This window comes from Dermacentor albipictus, chromosome 3, assembly GCF_038994185.2.
Source record: "Dermacentor albipictus isolate Rhodes 1998 colony chromosome 3, USDA_Dalb.pri_finalv2, whole genome shotgun sequence".
Classification (NCBI taxonomy): Eukaryota; Metazoa; Arthropoda; class Arachnida; order Ixodida; family Ixodidae; genus Dermacentor; species Dermacentor albipictus.
Genome location: NC_091823.1, coordinates 25,725,560 through 25,744,373, shown reverse-complemented (window position 1 = coordinate 25,744,373; position 18,814 = coordinate 25,725,560). Strand labels below are relative to the sequence as shown.

The 18,814-nt window shown below is 45.5% G+C and overlaps 1 protein-coding gene across 5 annotated transcripts in view; it reads right to left on the bottom strand.

Annotated features, from left to right (window-relative positions):
• Positions 1-18,814, bottom strand: part of LOC135903910 (myosin light chain kinase, smooth muscle-like) — a 165,682-nt gene that overhangs the window by 34,119 nt on the left and 112,749 nt on the right. For all 5 annotated transcript variants that reach the window (XR_011512681.1, XM_070535246.1, XM_070535249.1 and 2 more), the window contains 2 exons: positions 4,036-4,082; positions 1,651-1,741 (listed from right to left, as the gene is read on the bottom strand). Coding sequence is in view for 4 of the 5 variants with exons in the window: in XM_070535246.1 (XP_070391347.1) it covers positions 1,651-1,741; positions 4,036-4,069 (125 nt within the window). In the remaining variant the exon portion in view is untranslated. The remainder of the gene's footprint in view (positions 1-1,650; positions 1,742-4,035; positions 4,083-18,814) is intronic.

Here is an 18,814-nt window from a genome sequence, read left to right as displayed (position 1 = left end):
AAGAGCTCCCTGATCTGTGTGCTGTTCGTCCTCTCAACGTTGTCCACATTCTGCCCTTAATCCTCCTGTGCGCGGCGCTGGCGATGTGTCCTCGTCACTAGGAAGCAGTTACAAAAACAGCACATTTGCTCTTGTCGTTTTCAATCACCTTCAAGTAATATTCAGCGCCGTAAGCAACCTGTCTGAAAAATCGATGGCAGTTCACATGTCTGCTAGTAGGCAACTCACGATTGGCTTTCGTTGTGCGCCATTTGCCTGCGATGCGCCCGCACAGATGGTTGTGCGAATGTAACCGCCGTCATTTTATTCAACAACCTCTAAGGGCCCTTCCTCTCATGATTGCAGAGTAAAATAGATTACACCTTTAAAAGTGAGTTAAGATGTAAAGCGGTCCATAGGTCACACCCTTACACCCTCTTTAGTTTTAAGGGTGTGAGTCACAGATCATTCTACACCCTTATTCGATTTTAAGGATGCAAATAATTTTACAGTGTAGAAAGGGCGGGGCCAAAGCGTGACATCCGCAACAGCTCGCTGATCTCAGGTTGGGCAACTACGCAATACAGCACTCCTCTTACAGTGAGTAATGCTTCGGTGTGACGTAAGTTCAGTGACTGTTTCAAGCTAAAATTGGAACAAAACTACTGCAAGAGCATTAAGGTACGAGTGTGACACTTTTTATGCCCTGTAACGCGTTCCTCCATTTTTGTCAGCTTTCTTCATCGACTCATCCATTCGAGACACTGGCGTTCCGCCAAGCTTAGGTAATTACCACGAAATAACAATTTCATTATTCGCATAATCAGAAACGCAGGGTTGGGTAACTGAATACTTACCAGACTTTCCATAACACTGAAATTTATCCTTCACAAAAATTTATCGCCCGCCGCTACCAAATGTAAAACACGCTTATCGAGGGAGAGCTGAAAGCTGCAACTCGCCCTCTTCAAAAACTGCAAACGCCCATACTTGACTCGAACATTGATACCGATATTTGACCGCAATATAATTCGGTGATTCTCCTAGCACCGCCTTTTCAATTTTTTTTCATACTGCGCTGCATAACAAAGTCTGCGAAAAACGAGTACGACATAAACCAAGAATTTCCGTGTTTACGTTGCGGTACAGAAAAAGCTACCAATCTGTATAAAGCTTTTCAAACATGAAGAGACAAAAAGTAATACTTTGGTTGATGGTCACTAAATACCTGCATAGGTGGTTGACACTTCACAAGCAGTGATAATCGCACGTCGCAAGTTGCAGTCACCTGTGCTATTACTTGCTCTGCCTCAATCACAACCACCTTCTAAGTCTGATAATAGGTTCTGAATTCTTTCATTCGCAGTTAACTTGTCCACTGCAATACCACGGAGTTTCGGAGCTTGCAGAGCGTAACTTCTAAAAAATGAAGCAGTCCAGAAAGAAACTAAGCGACCATGAAGGACTGGTCAATCGAGATTTTTGGTTGCCTGCCGTGCCCGAGGGGACAGGCTTTGAAGAGTACATTCCAATCCACCCTGCAATGGTTTATCTATTCCGTCTGGAGAGTTTCCTGAAGCTTCAGGAAAATTCACGACTGTAATGCAAAATAGGTCACCACAAGAGAATATGCAGCGTGGCAAATTTTCGACATGATTCACATTCACTTACCTTCCCAATTCATCCCTGAGCTTGTATTCAGTATTGACATCCTGGTTCTTCTTTAACTTTATTTGCCTAGGCTCGAAGGGAGGCTCGGGCTCTGTAAATGAAATGATAGCAGCAACATTTCTATGTCCCCAGAATAAGCACGTAGATGACTACCAAGCCTATTTTGTTCGCTCTATGCGTATACTTGAGTTGAGCAGTGCAGCAAAATGCGGCAGAAGCTTAACGGGCACTTAGACACCTATGAGCATTCGCTTACATGTAACACTACCGCTTGTCTTTTATTTTTAGAATAATGGCATTACAAAGCGAACACGTTCGCCAAGACCATTCCCATAACATACAAAAACTTGGATGATAGCTGGCGATCAGCGCCGCAGTTAAGTCAGCGGTACGAAATAAAACGAAGCGTTGTGATAGTTTTGATTACTATATTGTACTGAATTATTTCTTTACACTTCTTTCATGTTCGTCTAAACAGAAACTCAAGGTCTATATGCACAGTCTATATGCATATACATTGCAGAACAAACCATATTTTAACCTTGTGCAAATCCCGCTTAAACTAAAACACCTTTTACTACATATGTAAAGGTACTAAGTGTGACTATGATACAACATGCACTGCGAATATATTTCATTCATTTATTCGGCAAGTGAATTAAAAGAAAGCAAATCATGGAATCTGAAGCAACAGCTTACCATGTCAAATCCTTCGCACAAAGAGAAAGAAAGATTTGATAGACAATTGTCATTATTTTTATTAAGTTAATAGCAAGAATTCAGTGCAATAACAAGAACTGAAGCTGAGTAAACGTGAGATTTAACTCATTTCATAAAATTAATCAGTTTACACTGTTACACACGAAAACCAATTTCTAGCATTTCTAAATAAAATACGAGCTGGCTCGGAGCTAAATGTTGAATATATAGAAAAGATTTAATAAAGTGATATTAATAACATTACATGGACATTCAGCTGACAAATTCCATCCCTATCTATCGCGGAAGAACGTAGTACCTGAATTATGCATGGTTACATCCATTTAATTTCATAGCATGGATACTTAGTAAAACGAAAAGTACGAGAAACCTACAGTCCGGTTATCTTCTTACCTGGCAAGAGATCTTAGTCATTACCAGCTAAAAAACAGGCACATTTAATGTATTCTCCAGGGATTTCATTCTATATATAAAATCAGGGACCATTAAGGTGTTTGTCAAATATCATTCTGCGTTTCGAAATAACACAGTGGATTTATGCAGACAGCCAATCTTTTCTATTCATTTCTGCAACAACAACCATTGAAACACTTCATCTTGCGTGTTGCCTAAGCATCCGGCTCATGAAAACTGAGTACTATAGAGCAAAACAGATTACTAACGCACCAGCAAAACATTATTCCAATTACGTACTAGCTCAGAACCTCAAATTTCAAGTTCTAATTCATTTTTTTGAAATGAAAAGTCGAAACAACAACCTGTCAAAACAGCTTGACACGTGTCCCGGCGCCTTATGGCATAACAGCATGATGCCACCTCCACCCCCCCCCCCCGCCCACAAAAAAAGAACAACGGGTTGCAAATTCATATTCAAGAAAAGAGCGTAGTCACAACTTACCACTCACGACACCAGACGTTATCCAACTGCGTTAGTGACCCATCGTATCCACATGTACCGGTTAGACACCACGGCATATCCGCCGTTTGATTTTCTACCGGTGACCACGCATTACTAACAATTAAACTCCAGTTACGCAATCATAGATAGTTGAAAGTTCACTAAGGGTCTCTGTGACAACTTCGTCCAATTTTCGCTAAATATGACCAGTTGACAGTAAACTCGTCTTCGTCAATGGTACCGGGAGTCCCCATAACGATACCAGAACAATTACCAAGCAATAAGGAAAGATGGACTGGTTGTAAATACAAATAAAATGTGATTTCCTTCTGTGCCAGTTTTCCCGAAAAGCTGATAAAGAGGGCCCAAGTGATCGTTTTTGGTGCATCTTTCAAACTGCTGTATCGTGCTCTAAAACACGATGCAACAGTACAGCCAATATTTACACACCTATTAAAGATTGTGTTAACTCTCCGCGATATCATCAGTTGGACAAATCATTTAGACTTCACCATGGAAAGGCTGCTCAGAGAAGACGTACACAGAACTTTCTTGTACATCCCTAGGCTGTGCGCATTGTGTCTATATTTTGCTGCGCTTCCACAATTCCCACTCTAAATACTTAACCAGTAATACACAGGTGATTGTATATTAGGCTCATCCAAATCGAACACCACCATGTTTAAATTCTAATTAAGCAGTGATAGAGGCGCACGGACTCAGTCGATTGACGCGTTAAATGGCTCCATTAATTGACGTCCACTTACCTTCATCTGGATCTGTCTCATCGACATATATCATAGTAGGCTTGACACTGGAACGAAAGTAAAACGATATCAGTGTCGTCTCGAAGGTGTCATAAGACAGAAGCAATATGTAAATCTCAGAGGTAGGCTTCATGCAGGCAACTCGAGGCTGCAGAATTTCCCATGATTTTTTACCCTCACGCGTGATCTCTCGAGTTTTTAGCCTCGTGGTTCACTACACGGAGCAACCATATAGGCTCCAAATTCCCGGGTAGATTGTTGCTTATGGCAACGATTAGGATGATAACAATGATGATAATGATTGTGTTAATCATGGTTCTCAACTGTGGCACGTGCCCATCACGGTAACTAGTCAAGAATCAAGTGCCCAGGAGGAGACATAAGACAAACGAGAATACACAACATCCATGGCAGAATTTCACGCCCACAGTTGCCCCCGTATTCCTCCATTCGTTGCGATGACGGTGGAATGGACTGTAACATGCCCCTGCAACGGGCATTCAATGCGCACCGATTGTGTTAATTGCCTCAATTTGTTTTCCCATTTCACTTATATATTTCACGTATAACATCGTAGTTCTCCTTGCTATGATGCTAACGTCAGCATCGTCACAGCTGATCAACGGGTCCTGCTGGGCCGCTGAAATGCTGATAAGATGCAGCCTGCCTGCCAATTCACCCCGATGAAGTGGAAAGCTCAGTTTAATGTTAATATATTGAGACCCTTAGAGAACGCTTAAGAATGGTGCGTTTAAGATTTTGATCACGAGCTTTTTCTCGGTACAATACCGTAAATAAAGACAAGGTGGAGAACAGTCTGACAAGAAATGCTATCAATGTCGAAGAATCCTAGTTACTAACCTGTCTTTTTTATCTGCCGAGAACAGTATAAAGCGTCAATAACTCAACGTCACTTGAGCCCACGGAAACATTAGCATGACATGTACAGTCGCGGACAGAATATTATGGACCATGAAATCTAAGAAAAAGCTGAATATCTCCGCAACCTCACAACGCAATCTGGTATTTGCATTTTGGACCTCGACTAGAATATGCTAACAACGTTGTCGTGGGCAGTTTTGCTGGTTACTGCTACAGGCTGCTCGGGAATTGAACGTTTTCGGAGATCCCGTGGTCCATTTTATTCTGTCCGCGACTGTACGTAGGAAGCAACGTGTGAAATACACTAATAAAAATTTGCACCCTTTGAATCTTATGTTATCAACAATCAATAATATTTATCTATCTTTCGTGCATTTCTTTTCTTTAACGCCGCGATCCCCGTACCTCCAGATCACTCAAACAGGCCATCTGAACGCCGTCTGAATCCGCCAGTGGAGAGCTTTCGCGATATTTCCTTACAGGCGATTATGAGCCCGGACGACCGGGCGTGATGTTTCGACTGCCTCTTGGGTGAGTAACGAGCCGCGAGCCTCTAGTAAATTTTACTCGGCAAGCTGCTAAGGGCATTTCTCGCAATATTTGTACTCAAACTTTATAGAACCGCTGAGAAGTCGGGGCATGAGAGCTTTCTCAAAATTTCAAGCGGTCTTCATGATCGACAACATCTGCAGGCTCTAATTCCTTCTGTGAAAACATAATGCATAAAATCCTTGCAGTACATTATCGTTCCGCTGCTAGCACTTTGCGCTGTTCGTTGTATCTATACCGTTTTTGGGTGTAAAGGTGTGAGTTGGAAACGGATTTACACCCTCATTCATATCTAAGGGTGTAAATTATCTTTTTTTTTTATTGATATGATATAAGGAGATGTTGGCGCGCAATTTAAGGCGCCGGCTACTCCTTATCTCTTGGGTGGTTCCGTCATACATCATTCAGGGTTCACGGTTACATATCAAATAATCATTTCACACAAGCACCAGGACATATAAAGCAACGTTTCCACAGGAAGACTATGGCAAATGTCTCCACACCTATGTAGTCGAAAGTCTCAAAAGTAGAAACGATACTGTCGCCTAATAACACATTTTCTAGTCAGCGGGTCAGCGGGTACATACAATATACATGGCAAATATCTCCACACTTATGTAGTCGAAAGTCTCAAAAGTACAAACAATACTGTTGCCTAATAACACATTGTCTAGTCAGCGGGTGGTATATACATCGTGTAAATATATTAGCACATACAGTCACAACAAAGCAGTCTAGTAAATTATCTTACGGTGCACACTTCAATACATCTCGAATTTTCATTTAGATTCCTCCAAAATAGGTGAAATCCGCCTATAATGCGATAAGGAAATGCGTGAGCGACTGCGGGATCGAACCACTGTCTTCCAGCTCTAGCAGAGCAGCCCAATGCTCTCATCATTACTCCACGATCACACGGATGCTTCTGTCGTGTCAAAGCCGCCCTTTGAAACGTCTGGCGCATAGGCCACGCGCCAGTTTCTCGAATTCTTCCCTAGTGGCAGCTAGCAGATTGAGACGCGGCATCCGACTGCAGTCGACTGGATATACTGCTATAGACTGCGATAGACTGCAATAGACTGCAATAGTCTGCAATAGACTTCAATAGACTGCAATAGTCTGCAATAGACTTCAATAGACTGCAATAGACTTCAATAGACCTCAATAGACCCGATAGACTGCGACACACTGCAATAGACCGGATTGACAGTATATACTGGATAGACTGAATAAACTGGATAAACTGCAATAGACTGGATCGGCCCACATTTTTCAGGCTCCACTGTCTTCGAGATTGACCTTTAGGCCTGCCGATGATACCTCTAAAATGGGCGGTAGTCTACCTATAATGTTATCGCAATAAAGTTTTGCACTGGGACTATTTTTTATTAACATTTGATACCGAGCGCACCGGTGTGCGCCGGCCTTTACTGTTTAACTTACTGTTGCTGTTTACTGTTTAACTTTACTGTTTAACTCCCCTTAACATCTTCGCTGCAAAAAAAAAGAAAAAGAAACAAATGAAAGCACAACGGAGAGAAGACACTAAACACTGAACTTTAAAATCCTTACAGTATCGTGTAGTTCCGCTGCTAACCATTGACCCTGTTCTTTGTCTCTACATGTCTATATAGGGTTTGCAGAAATATAAAAAAAAATTAATGAGACCACAGTTAAAGTTGCGAAACAAGGCTTGCTATGTCTGTCCGTCCATTATTTCCGTTCCGCTGTTGTCATGGCCCCGTCCTCATTAGGCCACTTCGCCATATAAGGAAGAACTGGCCACCATGCTCCGCTCTACTGGGTGTCTAACGGGGATGCCTCACGGTATACCTATCCAATCGCGATCGAGCCCGATCGGGATCCGATTTCTCAACAGTGAGTGCCTCCCTTACACAGTTTGCGCAATGAGGTCACCATTTCCTCCCGAAGCACTAGGCATGTGTGCGAGAAGAGGCACGCCAGGACTTTTCCGCCTTGCGCCATGGCCATAATCTATGAGATACCTCTGAGCTGTGGCAGAGTCTATATAGGTAAAACAGAACGCTGCACTAATGGCGATTCAAGGGAACATAGTTTATCGATTAGGAATGAAACAGCGTCACACCTACCCTTGCACTGCGCCTCGTGCGGCTATGTGCCGCACTTTCATAATACGCGGCTACTAGGAAAGAGCCGGGATTCGTTGGCTCGTAAATCGCTAGAATCCTTTGAGACGAAGAGAAATTGTGATTTCAGTATTAGCGTTCCGTTGACTTCACTTCACAAAAGCAAATTTCAATTTTTACATTCCGTTTGTTGATAGTTACTCTGGCTTGTGATAGCTTGCCTTGCGATTTGAAACTATCTTGACAGCATTACTGCTTGTGCGACGAGTGCAATAGTTTTGCACATGTATATCCTGTGTCTATACCATATGTCCCAGCTAACGTTAGCCAAGCTGTTCAGAAAAAAAAGGGATTTAAAGAAACACCGTGAAAGATACAACTATAAAACCTGCGTTGTTCGGTCATCAGCGTTCTGACAACTGAACGCCGGACGTTGTAGAATTATATCTTGCACCGTGCTTCTTAATATATTTTTTCGTTGAACAGCTTGGCTAACATTAGCTCGGACGCGCTTTATATTGGCGCTTTCTGGAATGAAATTAATATCGCTGCAAAATTGGCGCTCTTTCTGTCTCCTCTTGTTCCTTCTGTTGGTTTTTAAGCTTGCGCCCCACATTATTCCTGAGGCAAGAAGCCAATCATGATCGAGAACTTTGATCCCAATCGGACTCGATCAAGATCGAAAGAGCACCGTCCCTTGCGGCAAAACGCCCTCAAGAGTCGAGCGCGCTGACCGCTTAGCTACTACGAGACATTCGCACATGATAATTTACGAGTGGTTTTGCGCGTCCTGCAAAATCTTGATAATGGCAGCGTCTGCGCATGTATTTAGGAGGCCACAGCGGGCAATATTGCAGATGACGATGACGATGTCGTGCGCATCGCGAATGTGTTGTTCTTGATAACATGATGGTGTTAGCTGTGAGAACCTGCAGGCGCACCGCCAGTCAGTTACGCGAACGCTAGCACCGCGGAGAGTTTCGGGCATCCGTCCCCCCGGAAACACGGACTTGGAACCGCGTTCCTGCGACTTTCCGGGAGAGGAAAGGGAAAGTAGAAGGAGAGGGGAAAGGGGCAAGGCGCGACAGCGGACCTGTTGTTTTCTGTAGCCGGTAGAAAATAAGGGGACAAAGTGTGCGCTCGCGCTGCAAAACACTGCTGATAGATGAGGAGCCGCAGCTCTTGGACGCGTTCCCAAGCCACGAGTTGTTGATGAGCTCCCTCTCTGTTTCGTTCTTCTTTTGTTATTACTCTCAAGTTTTTTTCCCCGCTCTTCGCTTTCGCTTCACCTCCGTCTGACTGCACCTCCTCCTTCCCGTGGAATCGGCCTGCATTGTGCAAGCTCGTAAAAAGCTACAGCTTGCGGGAGAACTCTGCATTGTTTTGGACGGCTTGAAACACGAGTCTCGCTACCGGCTGGCGGCAAGGAGATGCGGACAACCTGCCTTTTGCAACCACCGGAGCGACTTTTTCCGCCGGGTAACGAAACTCAGAGAGTTTTATTCTGGACGATATGCAATTCGGGCGTGTTGTCGAATCGGCCATCTTCACAGCTCTGACTAGATCAACGGAGTGATTGCGCCCTCTCTCATCAGCTAGAAGTGCCAACTTTGTGGAATTCCACAAGGTGGTAGAGTGTGAGCGTCCTCAATAACACTGCCGCAGTTAGGAGAGAAGCATGCCGTAAAAACAAATAATAAAATTCTTTGGTGTAACTGTGGGTGCATAAGCCTGTATGGTAGCTCATCGTATCTTGTATTCATTATGTTCGCTAAAGAGGTTGTCCAAGGGCCTGTGTCGATCAAGAAGTTATTTGACAGTGCTGTATTTCCAACTTGACACAAATATTGACGATATATTTTGACTCAGCTCAAAGAAGGCGCTTGAGGTAAAGCTAGTGTTGTTGAGTGTAGTGCAAGAAGTTGGTCATATATTGTAAATCTCAATGACGTGTTATTTCATATTAAAGTTCGCATTTTTGTAATGTAGCTGGCGCAAAGGTAAGTTATGGCTCAGCTGAATCACAAAAAGAACTGTCGCGTATACAATGATGGGTGCTTGTCAGAGGGCCTCAACTCCAGGTAACCCGAATGAATCCGGACGCCCAACTGCTGATGTATTTCCAATAGCATTCTTGCCCCCCCCCCCCTCCCTCTTATGCGGCTTCGGGACGGACGTTACTCCACATCAACAAATCAAAGTTAACGAGCGCCTCTCGACGAAACATCTTATATTTCAAATCCAAGATGTTTCTAAGGCAATTTTTAGACACTGATGGCTTGCGAAATTGTTCATGACGCAGGCTTCTAAAATACAAAACATCAAAACGCATGGCTTCTGACGGATTGTGATGTCATAGGTGGCCCGTTTTACTATGTGCGCTCATATACGATTACCGGGAAAATGCTGCAAGAATACGGCTGATCTAGACAGATTAATGCGCCAAAGACATGTGTCGACGGAAGGGGAGGTTCGCGGAGAAGAACGTGAAACGTCGAAACGTTAGGTACACTCACCGACATCAAGCACGCGTAGTATGCACTACGGGCATATTAATAACGCCATGGGAGCTTTCATGCATTCTATTGTGATTATGATGCATGAATGTTACGTAATAGGTCCCCTCTCTGTATTCTTAATACCGTCAGCTACAGCTTTAACAAGAACACGAAGTGGCACACACACTTTCTTTTGTTGAATGAAACAATAAGGCCGCCTTAGAGGCTCCCAGCTTTAAATTTCAAATAAATTCCATAGGAAAGACCTGTGCACGCAGCAGTTTTCAAGCATGCAAATAAGTGACATCAAAACTTCAACACGAGGCCTATATATATAGTGGGAAACACCACATGGCCACGATATGAAGACGTTCAATATCCTTCGTAGATACATGTCAATCTGAGCAACGGATACATTCAAAGCCAGCGAAGCTGTACCAGCGAGTTCCCACATGCACAGTTCGGGAGCAATAGGGGTCTATTTGCTCGCTGTTCGTAGTAACGGCGCCCACGCAAGCCTGCGCTGCGGCAGAACGCCGGCAGCCTTCCCCGCCGCTGGCGTACAAACCACGTGGACCCGGCGGTAAAACCCGACCGGCGTAACAAATAAGCTGGATTGCTGGCTGAGAACACCGCGTAAATTAGTTGCTGTCTATTACAATCATTGATAATTACGTTGAAATACAAGGAACTAGTCAGCATTTACCACCGCTATCTCTGTACAGTGTGATGATTGTGACGTAACAACACGGGCGTTTTTATATGTATATTTAGATACGTTTCTATATGTATATATAACCACGTATCCCTTGGAAACATGCGAGTTCGTGCACATTGTGACGCGCTCTCCGAGCGCTTCAACACACCTCGAATTTTCTGTTAGATGCCTTCGGAATAGGTGAAGTCCATTTATAACGCTATAGGGAAAAACGTGACCGATGGTGCGAACAAACCCATGTCTTCCGACAAAGCCGCTCTAATCATCGGGCCACGATCGTACGCAAGATTCTCTCGTGTCAAAGTCGCTCTTTAAATCGACTGCAGCGCGTGCGTGACGTGCCATTTCCTTGCATTTTTTTTCCTCGCGACAGATATCGATTTAAGACGCTGTGTTAAAAGGCAATGTCTTCACGATCGGCCCACATTTTTCCGAGTACACTGTCTTCTCGATCTGACCACGTCTTTAGGCCAGTGGGTGAAGTGTGCCTCTAATCCTATAGCATTAAAATTTGCAATTCTTGCATTGTGTTAGCATTCGATACCGAGCAAGTCTCTGGGAGCCGGCCTCCACCACTGCACGAAAACGGTGGCGAAATTCCCCTTAACATACTCTCTGCAAAAAAACAAAAACAAAGAAAGAAGCACAAGTGGAGAGAATAGGGATGTAGTAACGTCGCTCAAAGGCGGTCCGTGCCTCCTGTCAGTTTTCGTACGCGTCCTCATTAAAATAATTTTTTTCTTTGCCGTTATTTATTTTTTTGTGCCACTCTGTGTCTTCGGCAATCAACGACCAACTAACTCAAAACAAGAGTCTACTTGCTGAAACGGTTTTGACACGGTTCGCTGCTACCTGCGCACTTGCTAGAAGCGAAAGCAGAAAAGGTTGTCAGGGACACAAGCGAACAGATATGCACAGCGCCGCGTAATACAGCACGGGTAGCGAAACTGCAGCTCTGTAATGGGCGTGACGATACTTGGCACGCTTGCAAACACCGGACAGGGTTGATGTGCGCTTCCCCGAGGAGTTAGGAGCCTTACGACCCTTATAGTTAGCACTACAGCAATGTTACTGCCATGTGCATAATCGATAATCCTAACGGAGTGCCATTTCAAATACCTCATTTTTGCTTTGAATGAATCCGAAATCGCACATCATGACTCGTAAATGATACGCAGGACATCACACGTACAAGCGTGTCTGTCAATTACGCCGTTCGTAGAAAACAAAGTGCTCTGGTTTTTTTTATAAATCGCAGTGGCCGCACGTTTTTGGCTCACCGGTTAACGAAGCTCTTTCTTCACGCGGCAAAAAAATAGGAGTACGTCTACCGAAGTCGCAAAATATACATGACAATTTTGAGCCAAATTATTTGTTTCCGGCTGCGCAAACACCTGAAGCTCAGAAAAAATAAAAATAAAAAATAAAAATAAAACAATAAAAATGTGTTTCCTTAAAAGCGTCTTCGAAAAGCCCTGTATTTCCTTTTTAACAATCTCCCAGAATATATCAAAATCGGAACAATCAACCCACTGAAGTCAAAGATTGTTCATGGCAGCAAAATAAACAAGGGCAGTTCATCTAATAACTCGCCGTTTCACACACATTTACAAGAAATGTGGAGATACGGACAATAGGCTGTGTTGCGCAAGAACACGTCACTGCTTTGAAGCTCTAGGAGGGCCTCGCCGTTTTGCCCATCACTCCTGTTCTGCTGAAAAGGCTCCTTCTTCAAAGCGGTGTGCCTTTTTTCTGGCGCCAATCAGAGCTCCGGAAGTTGACTAAGCTCTCCTTTGCGAGCATCAAACAATGTCCGATCATTTAGAGGGCGTTTGCTGCAGGGGGTATTTCGCGCAAGGAAAAATAAGCAACAACCGCATCAATATACACTAATGTTCAGAAAGTGGGTCACCCGCTCCACCACCAGACGCAGCTCACTTTCGCGATGCCTTACTCTTCGATGAAAGATAACCTGAAGAGATTTTGACAGGAACCTCGTTTGAGGACAGTTATTGGTCGGTAACGTGTAGAGCAGTACATATTATGCGGGGGGCACTAATAGGTAAGCCTTGGAAGTCATCTAGAATAGTGATTGCTGGTGATACCACAACGGCTATAACAACAATGGGTGTGGTCCAATTCTAGCCAGCAATATAGATATATAGTTTAAAGGAAACGACGACGGCTTCGAGCTCAACTATTGGAATGCATTCGGAACGCGTACCTGCGACTTGACGTCACATCGCGTGGACAAAAAATTTGTAAAGAACCAAGTATTGTTAAATTTTAACTCTTGCGTGCTCTAACCTAGACAAAGCCACAAGGGGGCTCACTGTAAGTGGAAAGACAGCGTAAATGCACTTTGTTGTGCGCAGCAGAAGTTTCCGCCGAGCTTCCAGGCAGGATTATCAGCCGCCACTTTGTTTGGACAACAAAAGTAATCTTCATCGTTCTTAATTTCGATTCTGTCTTCGCGAAGCTGTCTTTTGTGTCGTCCGAATTGGAACGATACTTAATATGGACGCTGTCTGCGCAGCTTTGTATTTAGCCACCTATGGAGGATCCGTATGGCTCCGGCGGATTCATAGGACTAGGGCTACAACAAACTGAATCCGGCAGTTTTTGTAGCCCTAATGTAATTCATCTAAACCAGACGAGCTATTATCAGACGATTGACTTCATTACTGGAACCAACGTGAACGTTTTGTTAGAAAGCTGAACTCTAAATGCTTGCCCACAGTCACCATCTTCCACAGTCACCGGCATGTCTACCAGTCATCATCTTTTGCACGCATAGATACAACAATATACTGTATATGCCATCAGATTTCGTTTTCTCTTATTCACAAGGAATGACTTTTCTAGCAATATTTCCAATATACGGGTGGATGTCTGATTTTCCCTTTATCAATATTTCCTGCGTACGTAATCCTTGTAAGGCTCAGATTCTTGTGTTAGTTATAAGAAGTGAAGCCGTTTGATTACTTAGTATTTTGGAAGTGCTCATGGTATTGTCGGCCCGCAAAAACAAGAGTGAAGGAGTAGTAATTGTTGGACTTGTTAGTGAAACAGAGCTATCAGAAGAGAGGCACGAATAAACAGACATCCACAGAGAAAGACAGACAAGGCGAGCATTACTACCCACTGTTTACTAGGCCTTCAAGTGTCACCTATGTTGAGCCCTATACTTGTCGTTCGCATTGCCTGCAATATATAGGCGACTTCTGAAGGTCTAACAGATAAGTTATTTGAAGGCAGAGAGATCGGCCTGAGCTAGCATGCTCTGACCTGCTACTTCGCACAGAGGGAGAGGGAACGAGGACGTAAAGGTTAGATGAGCAATGATGATGTCGTAAAACAGCAGTGCACAACGATGAAGGCAAGTTCAGAATTCTGATCGTTAAGCAACCAAGCCCAAAAAAGTGATTAAGAAATATGATCCGCCTTCCAGAGCTTGGCTGGCGTCACTAACCCAATCGAAACTGCATAAAAAAAAACATGCAACGAAGAACCTTGCGTGTGGGCTTCTCCTGCGTGAGCAGCACAAGTTCCAAGAAAGGTCTTGACAGCATTCAAAGACCAGCGATAAGCGGCTCCACTACGACAAGGTGCTGCGCGACGCTTTTAGCGGTCGGAGTCTGCAGGCCGCGCATTTGGTAGCGGCGCTCGTCTTGCTCGTCCACCGTGTATGTCTCTAATTTCCGAGCCTCTTTCTATAGAAGCGAGTGCGCCTAGTTGAGCACTGCTCCAATAGTAACAAAGCTAGCAAGAGTTCCAGTAAGAGAAGGTGCCTCAAGTAAGCGGACTGCTTTTCTCAATGCTGTTGCGCACTCACGTCTTTTCCTAAAAGCACACGTGGGTCGCGGAGGCGACAATGCAGCAGGTCCTTTCTGTTTCCGTTATCTCGTCATGAATGTCGCGATGCCAGAGGCAACGTGCGGTCTTGCGTCAACAAGCAATGTTATCTTCAGATAAAATAGCCGGCAATCGACCATATGGCTCACTTACCCGTTGCCATCCATTCGCGACATTAAATTTCCTTCGCTTGCGTGAATCTTAGGAAGCAATACACATATATTCTTAATGCAGGAAACAAATAACAGCAACCACGTATTCGACCCTATTACAAAGCGCGTGAAGTCGTCACGGCAGAGCAAACGTTTTCTATACCACTTTCGATATCAATCTTTGTCTATGGTATACGTATAGGCAATTCGGTGTCCTCTTCTTACCTATTTACCTAGTTTACTTGTACTACATTATTTGCCTAGGATAAACGCAAATCTTGCAAAAGGAGCCTTTGTTGACGGCGTAGCAGTCTTTGCCGAAAAGGCGCTCAAAGTTTCGCGGCGTTATAGCGGGCCCCGATGTCTGCGTCAACAGAGAAAATAAATAGGCAGCGTGCTATGGGTGCGCCGACAAGATACGACACGACACATTCCAAAGCTGTGCTTTTTTTTCTAACTTTATGTTCATGTATGTGTTGGCACGAACACTCGTGACCGGTATGTAGGCTAAGGTCACTGAGGCTTCCCCTCTTTTCTGGAGTCGCGCCCACGTGCCCCATTCACATTACTTCAAAAGAAACACGACATATGCGTGCGCTGGAAAGGAGCCTCTCTTCTAAACGTATCTCGGCTTTGCTTGCACTCAGTGCGCAGTATTGAGGTGTCACACTAGAGAGAAAAAGAGAGGGGGGGGGGGCGTATGTAAGTAAGGCAGGGATGTTAACCAGTCAAGAGTCCGTTCGGTTACCCTACGCTGGGGAAGGGAGAAGGGGAAGGGAAAGAAGAGAGAGTGGATGGGGGGGGGTATAGAGACATGCGCGGACGGTAGTACAGAGTCAAAGGCGCTTGTACATACCAGACATTCTCACAAAGCACAAAAGTACCTTCACTGCCTTCCGATCTAATGATCGATGGGGACGGGGTTCTAATATTCTCTGTTCATTCAGAGAACGATCTTCTAGTTTTCTGAATGCGTTGGACATAAATTGTTGCTGTGCTTCAAGTTGACGGCAGTGGCACGATAAGTGGTCATTGTTTTCTTCGCATCCGCCGGTATCGGAAGAAGAAGAAGAAGAGCACGGAGCAGATACGTCTCTCACATCGGCTCCGTCTTTTTCGATGTTCCGCTGGCCAATTTTTCGAGGTGCGACGATTTCAAGCACATCATCAGATTCGTGAAGTTGCCCAGACTCGACTGATACGAAGTTTCGAGGTGGGAACCAATTTTTGACAATTTTATTGGACTTTCTCTGTTCACCCCACTACGTGCGGAGCTAACCCTAGCGAGGAGCAGGGCCCATTAGGCCTTGCCGGCCTACGCGCCAGGAGGACATGGCAGACTCCCGTATGGAAGACGAAGAGGACAACAACGAGGAAGATTTCGGTTGGCAAGTGGCTACCGGACGACGATCCCGTGCTGGAAAGAAGAGCAGCAACGCGGCGAACGCGACGCCAAGTACCTCGCAAGCGTCCGGCGGCAGCAAGGGACCCGCCACCAACACCGGCTCGATCAAGTACCGTATAGTAAAGGCCTCAAGGATGCCCCAATTGCCCGAGGAGCATCGGAAAATTATAATCAGGCCACGAGGAGGACTAAATTTGAGCAAAGTAAGTACCACCGCTATTGGAACTGCAGTGATCGAGGCTTCAGGCCTAACGGCAGAGCAAGCAAGTGAAGACATGGTGTGCCCCAACTTCACGCAAAATATCGTGGTGGTGAGCACGCCTGACCCAGACCATGCGGCAAGGTACGTGAGAATGAAGTCCTTCAAAATCGTGGACACGGAGTACGAGGTCAATGCGTACGAGACGGCCCCGCACGCCACGTGCAAAGGGGTGATTAGACAAGTCGACATCAGGGACTCCCCGTCTACTATCACAAGGAATATCGTGCATGAGCGCAACCCGCTCGCTTTGGCCGCCAAGCGCATAAAGACGTCAGGCTCAGTCATCGTCCTCTTCGATGGACTGAAAGTGCCAAACTTTGTGCGCTACGGGCCGACCTTGTTAAGATGTTATCTCTACAGGAAACAATTTGATGTGTGCTTCACTTGTGGTAGGGTAGGACACCGCTCGGACGTGTGCCCCACGCCGGACTCTGTTCAGTGTAGAGGGTGTGGAGCCCCCAACCCACGAGCGGACCACGTTTGCACGCCCAAGTGCAAGTTCTGTGGAGGAGACCATCCCACCGGAGACAAGGTGTGCAAGCAGAGATTTCAAACACCCTATGTGGTACGAGCTCGCCGAAGGGAACGCGCCCGGTCACGATCGGCCACGAGGGAGAGAAGCCGCTCCAAGTCGGGAGGATCGCAGGTGCAAAGGGAACGCGCCCGGTCGCGATCGGCCGCGAGGGAGAGAAGCCTCTCCAAGTCGGGAGGAGCACAGGCGCTCTTAGAAGATGGAACACCCGGTGCCAAGCCGACAGTTGGGACCGCCTGGGCGGATAAAGTCAAAGGTACGGTGAGAATCGTTGGTGGCGCCACTACGCCGGCGGTGACTGAAAGCAATGATGCCAGAATAGAACAGTTGATTAGGGAGGTAAACTCTTTGCGTAAAGCTAATGCAGATGCTGACCAAACAGGTAGCAGAACTGAAAAAGAAGGCACAGCCGAGCCCTGCCAGCGTAGCAGTAGCCAGACCAGTAGGTCAAAGCAACGAACCAGGCGAGGGAGATAACTCCCCCGCCCCGAAAAAAAGAGCAGTAAGCCCCGAAACTGACTCGGTTTTCGAAGTCCTTAGCGAGCTGAAAGAGGTAATCAAAGAAATTAGAGAAACGACGGAAAGGACTAACTTTAAAGTGGATAAACTATGGAAATGGAGGTTAACGGCCGAACAGCGATTCAAGAAACTTGAATCGAAATGCGACGACGACGAATTCTTGCCGTCAAATCAGAAAGCGTAAAATCGCTCTCCGGAACGTCAGGGGGCGCTCCAAAGAGATCGATCGCGGGTAACAGCAAAATTAACCCATTCAATAATCATGGATAGCGCCCACAGTTTTAGTGTGTGGCAGTGGAATTGTCGCGGATTCCACAACAAAAAGGCATCGCTGCGCCAATTAATTAGATCGATGGGGGTCAAACCAAAAGTACTTATGCTGCAGGAAACTTTAGCGGACGAAGTAAAGCTAACCGGGTACAAATCGGTATGTAGAGAAAAAGATTCCGGAAGGGGATTGGCCACCCTCGTTGACAAAAAGCTACCCTTTATCGAACACGATATCCATCTCGGACTGAGTAAAATCGATTATATCCTAGTAGAAGTCGTACTCAAAAGGCACAAGGGCAGGGCGCAGAGTATCTTCTGCCTGAACATTTATAGCAGTCCCACCTACAAGAAACAAAGCTTTAGGGCACTTTTCAACAAGGCACTCGCAGTCGCAAAGAGCTCTCCGCTCATCATCGGAGGGGACTTTAATGCCCCCTACCAAGCGTGGGGATACGCTTGGAATACAAAGAAAGGTGAGGGGTTATGGAACCTTGCCACGGACCTGGGACTGTGCCTGATCACAGATCCGACTTTCCTCACCCGCTGTGGCACGTCCACGTGCAGGGACTCTACGCCCGACCTAACTTTTGTCAACAACTCGAAACAATCTAGTTGGGAAAACTCGGGCACCGATCTAGGCAGCGACCACTATATCATACACATAGGTATAGGTATGCCGAAACAAGAGACTAGAACCTTTCGGTGCACGGACTGGGACCTTTTTAGGAAAGTTAGAGCGAAGAGACTAGAATCGGAACCGATAGAAGCGGGCAGACAGTCCTTCCAGACCTGGATCAACCAGCTCGAAGAGGACCTCAGGGAGGCCACTAAAGAAATTAAGACAGAAGAAAACATAGAGAGCATGGACAGTAGGCTCGCGCATCTGATCGAGGCCAAACAATCCATTCTGCAAAGATGGAAAACGCAAAGACTGAACCGAAAGCTCAGGAAAAAGATAGCGTTGCTAAACAGAAAGATCGAGGAGCATTCGAGAACGCTCGTGAAACAGCAGTGGGACGAAGTTTGCCA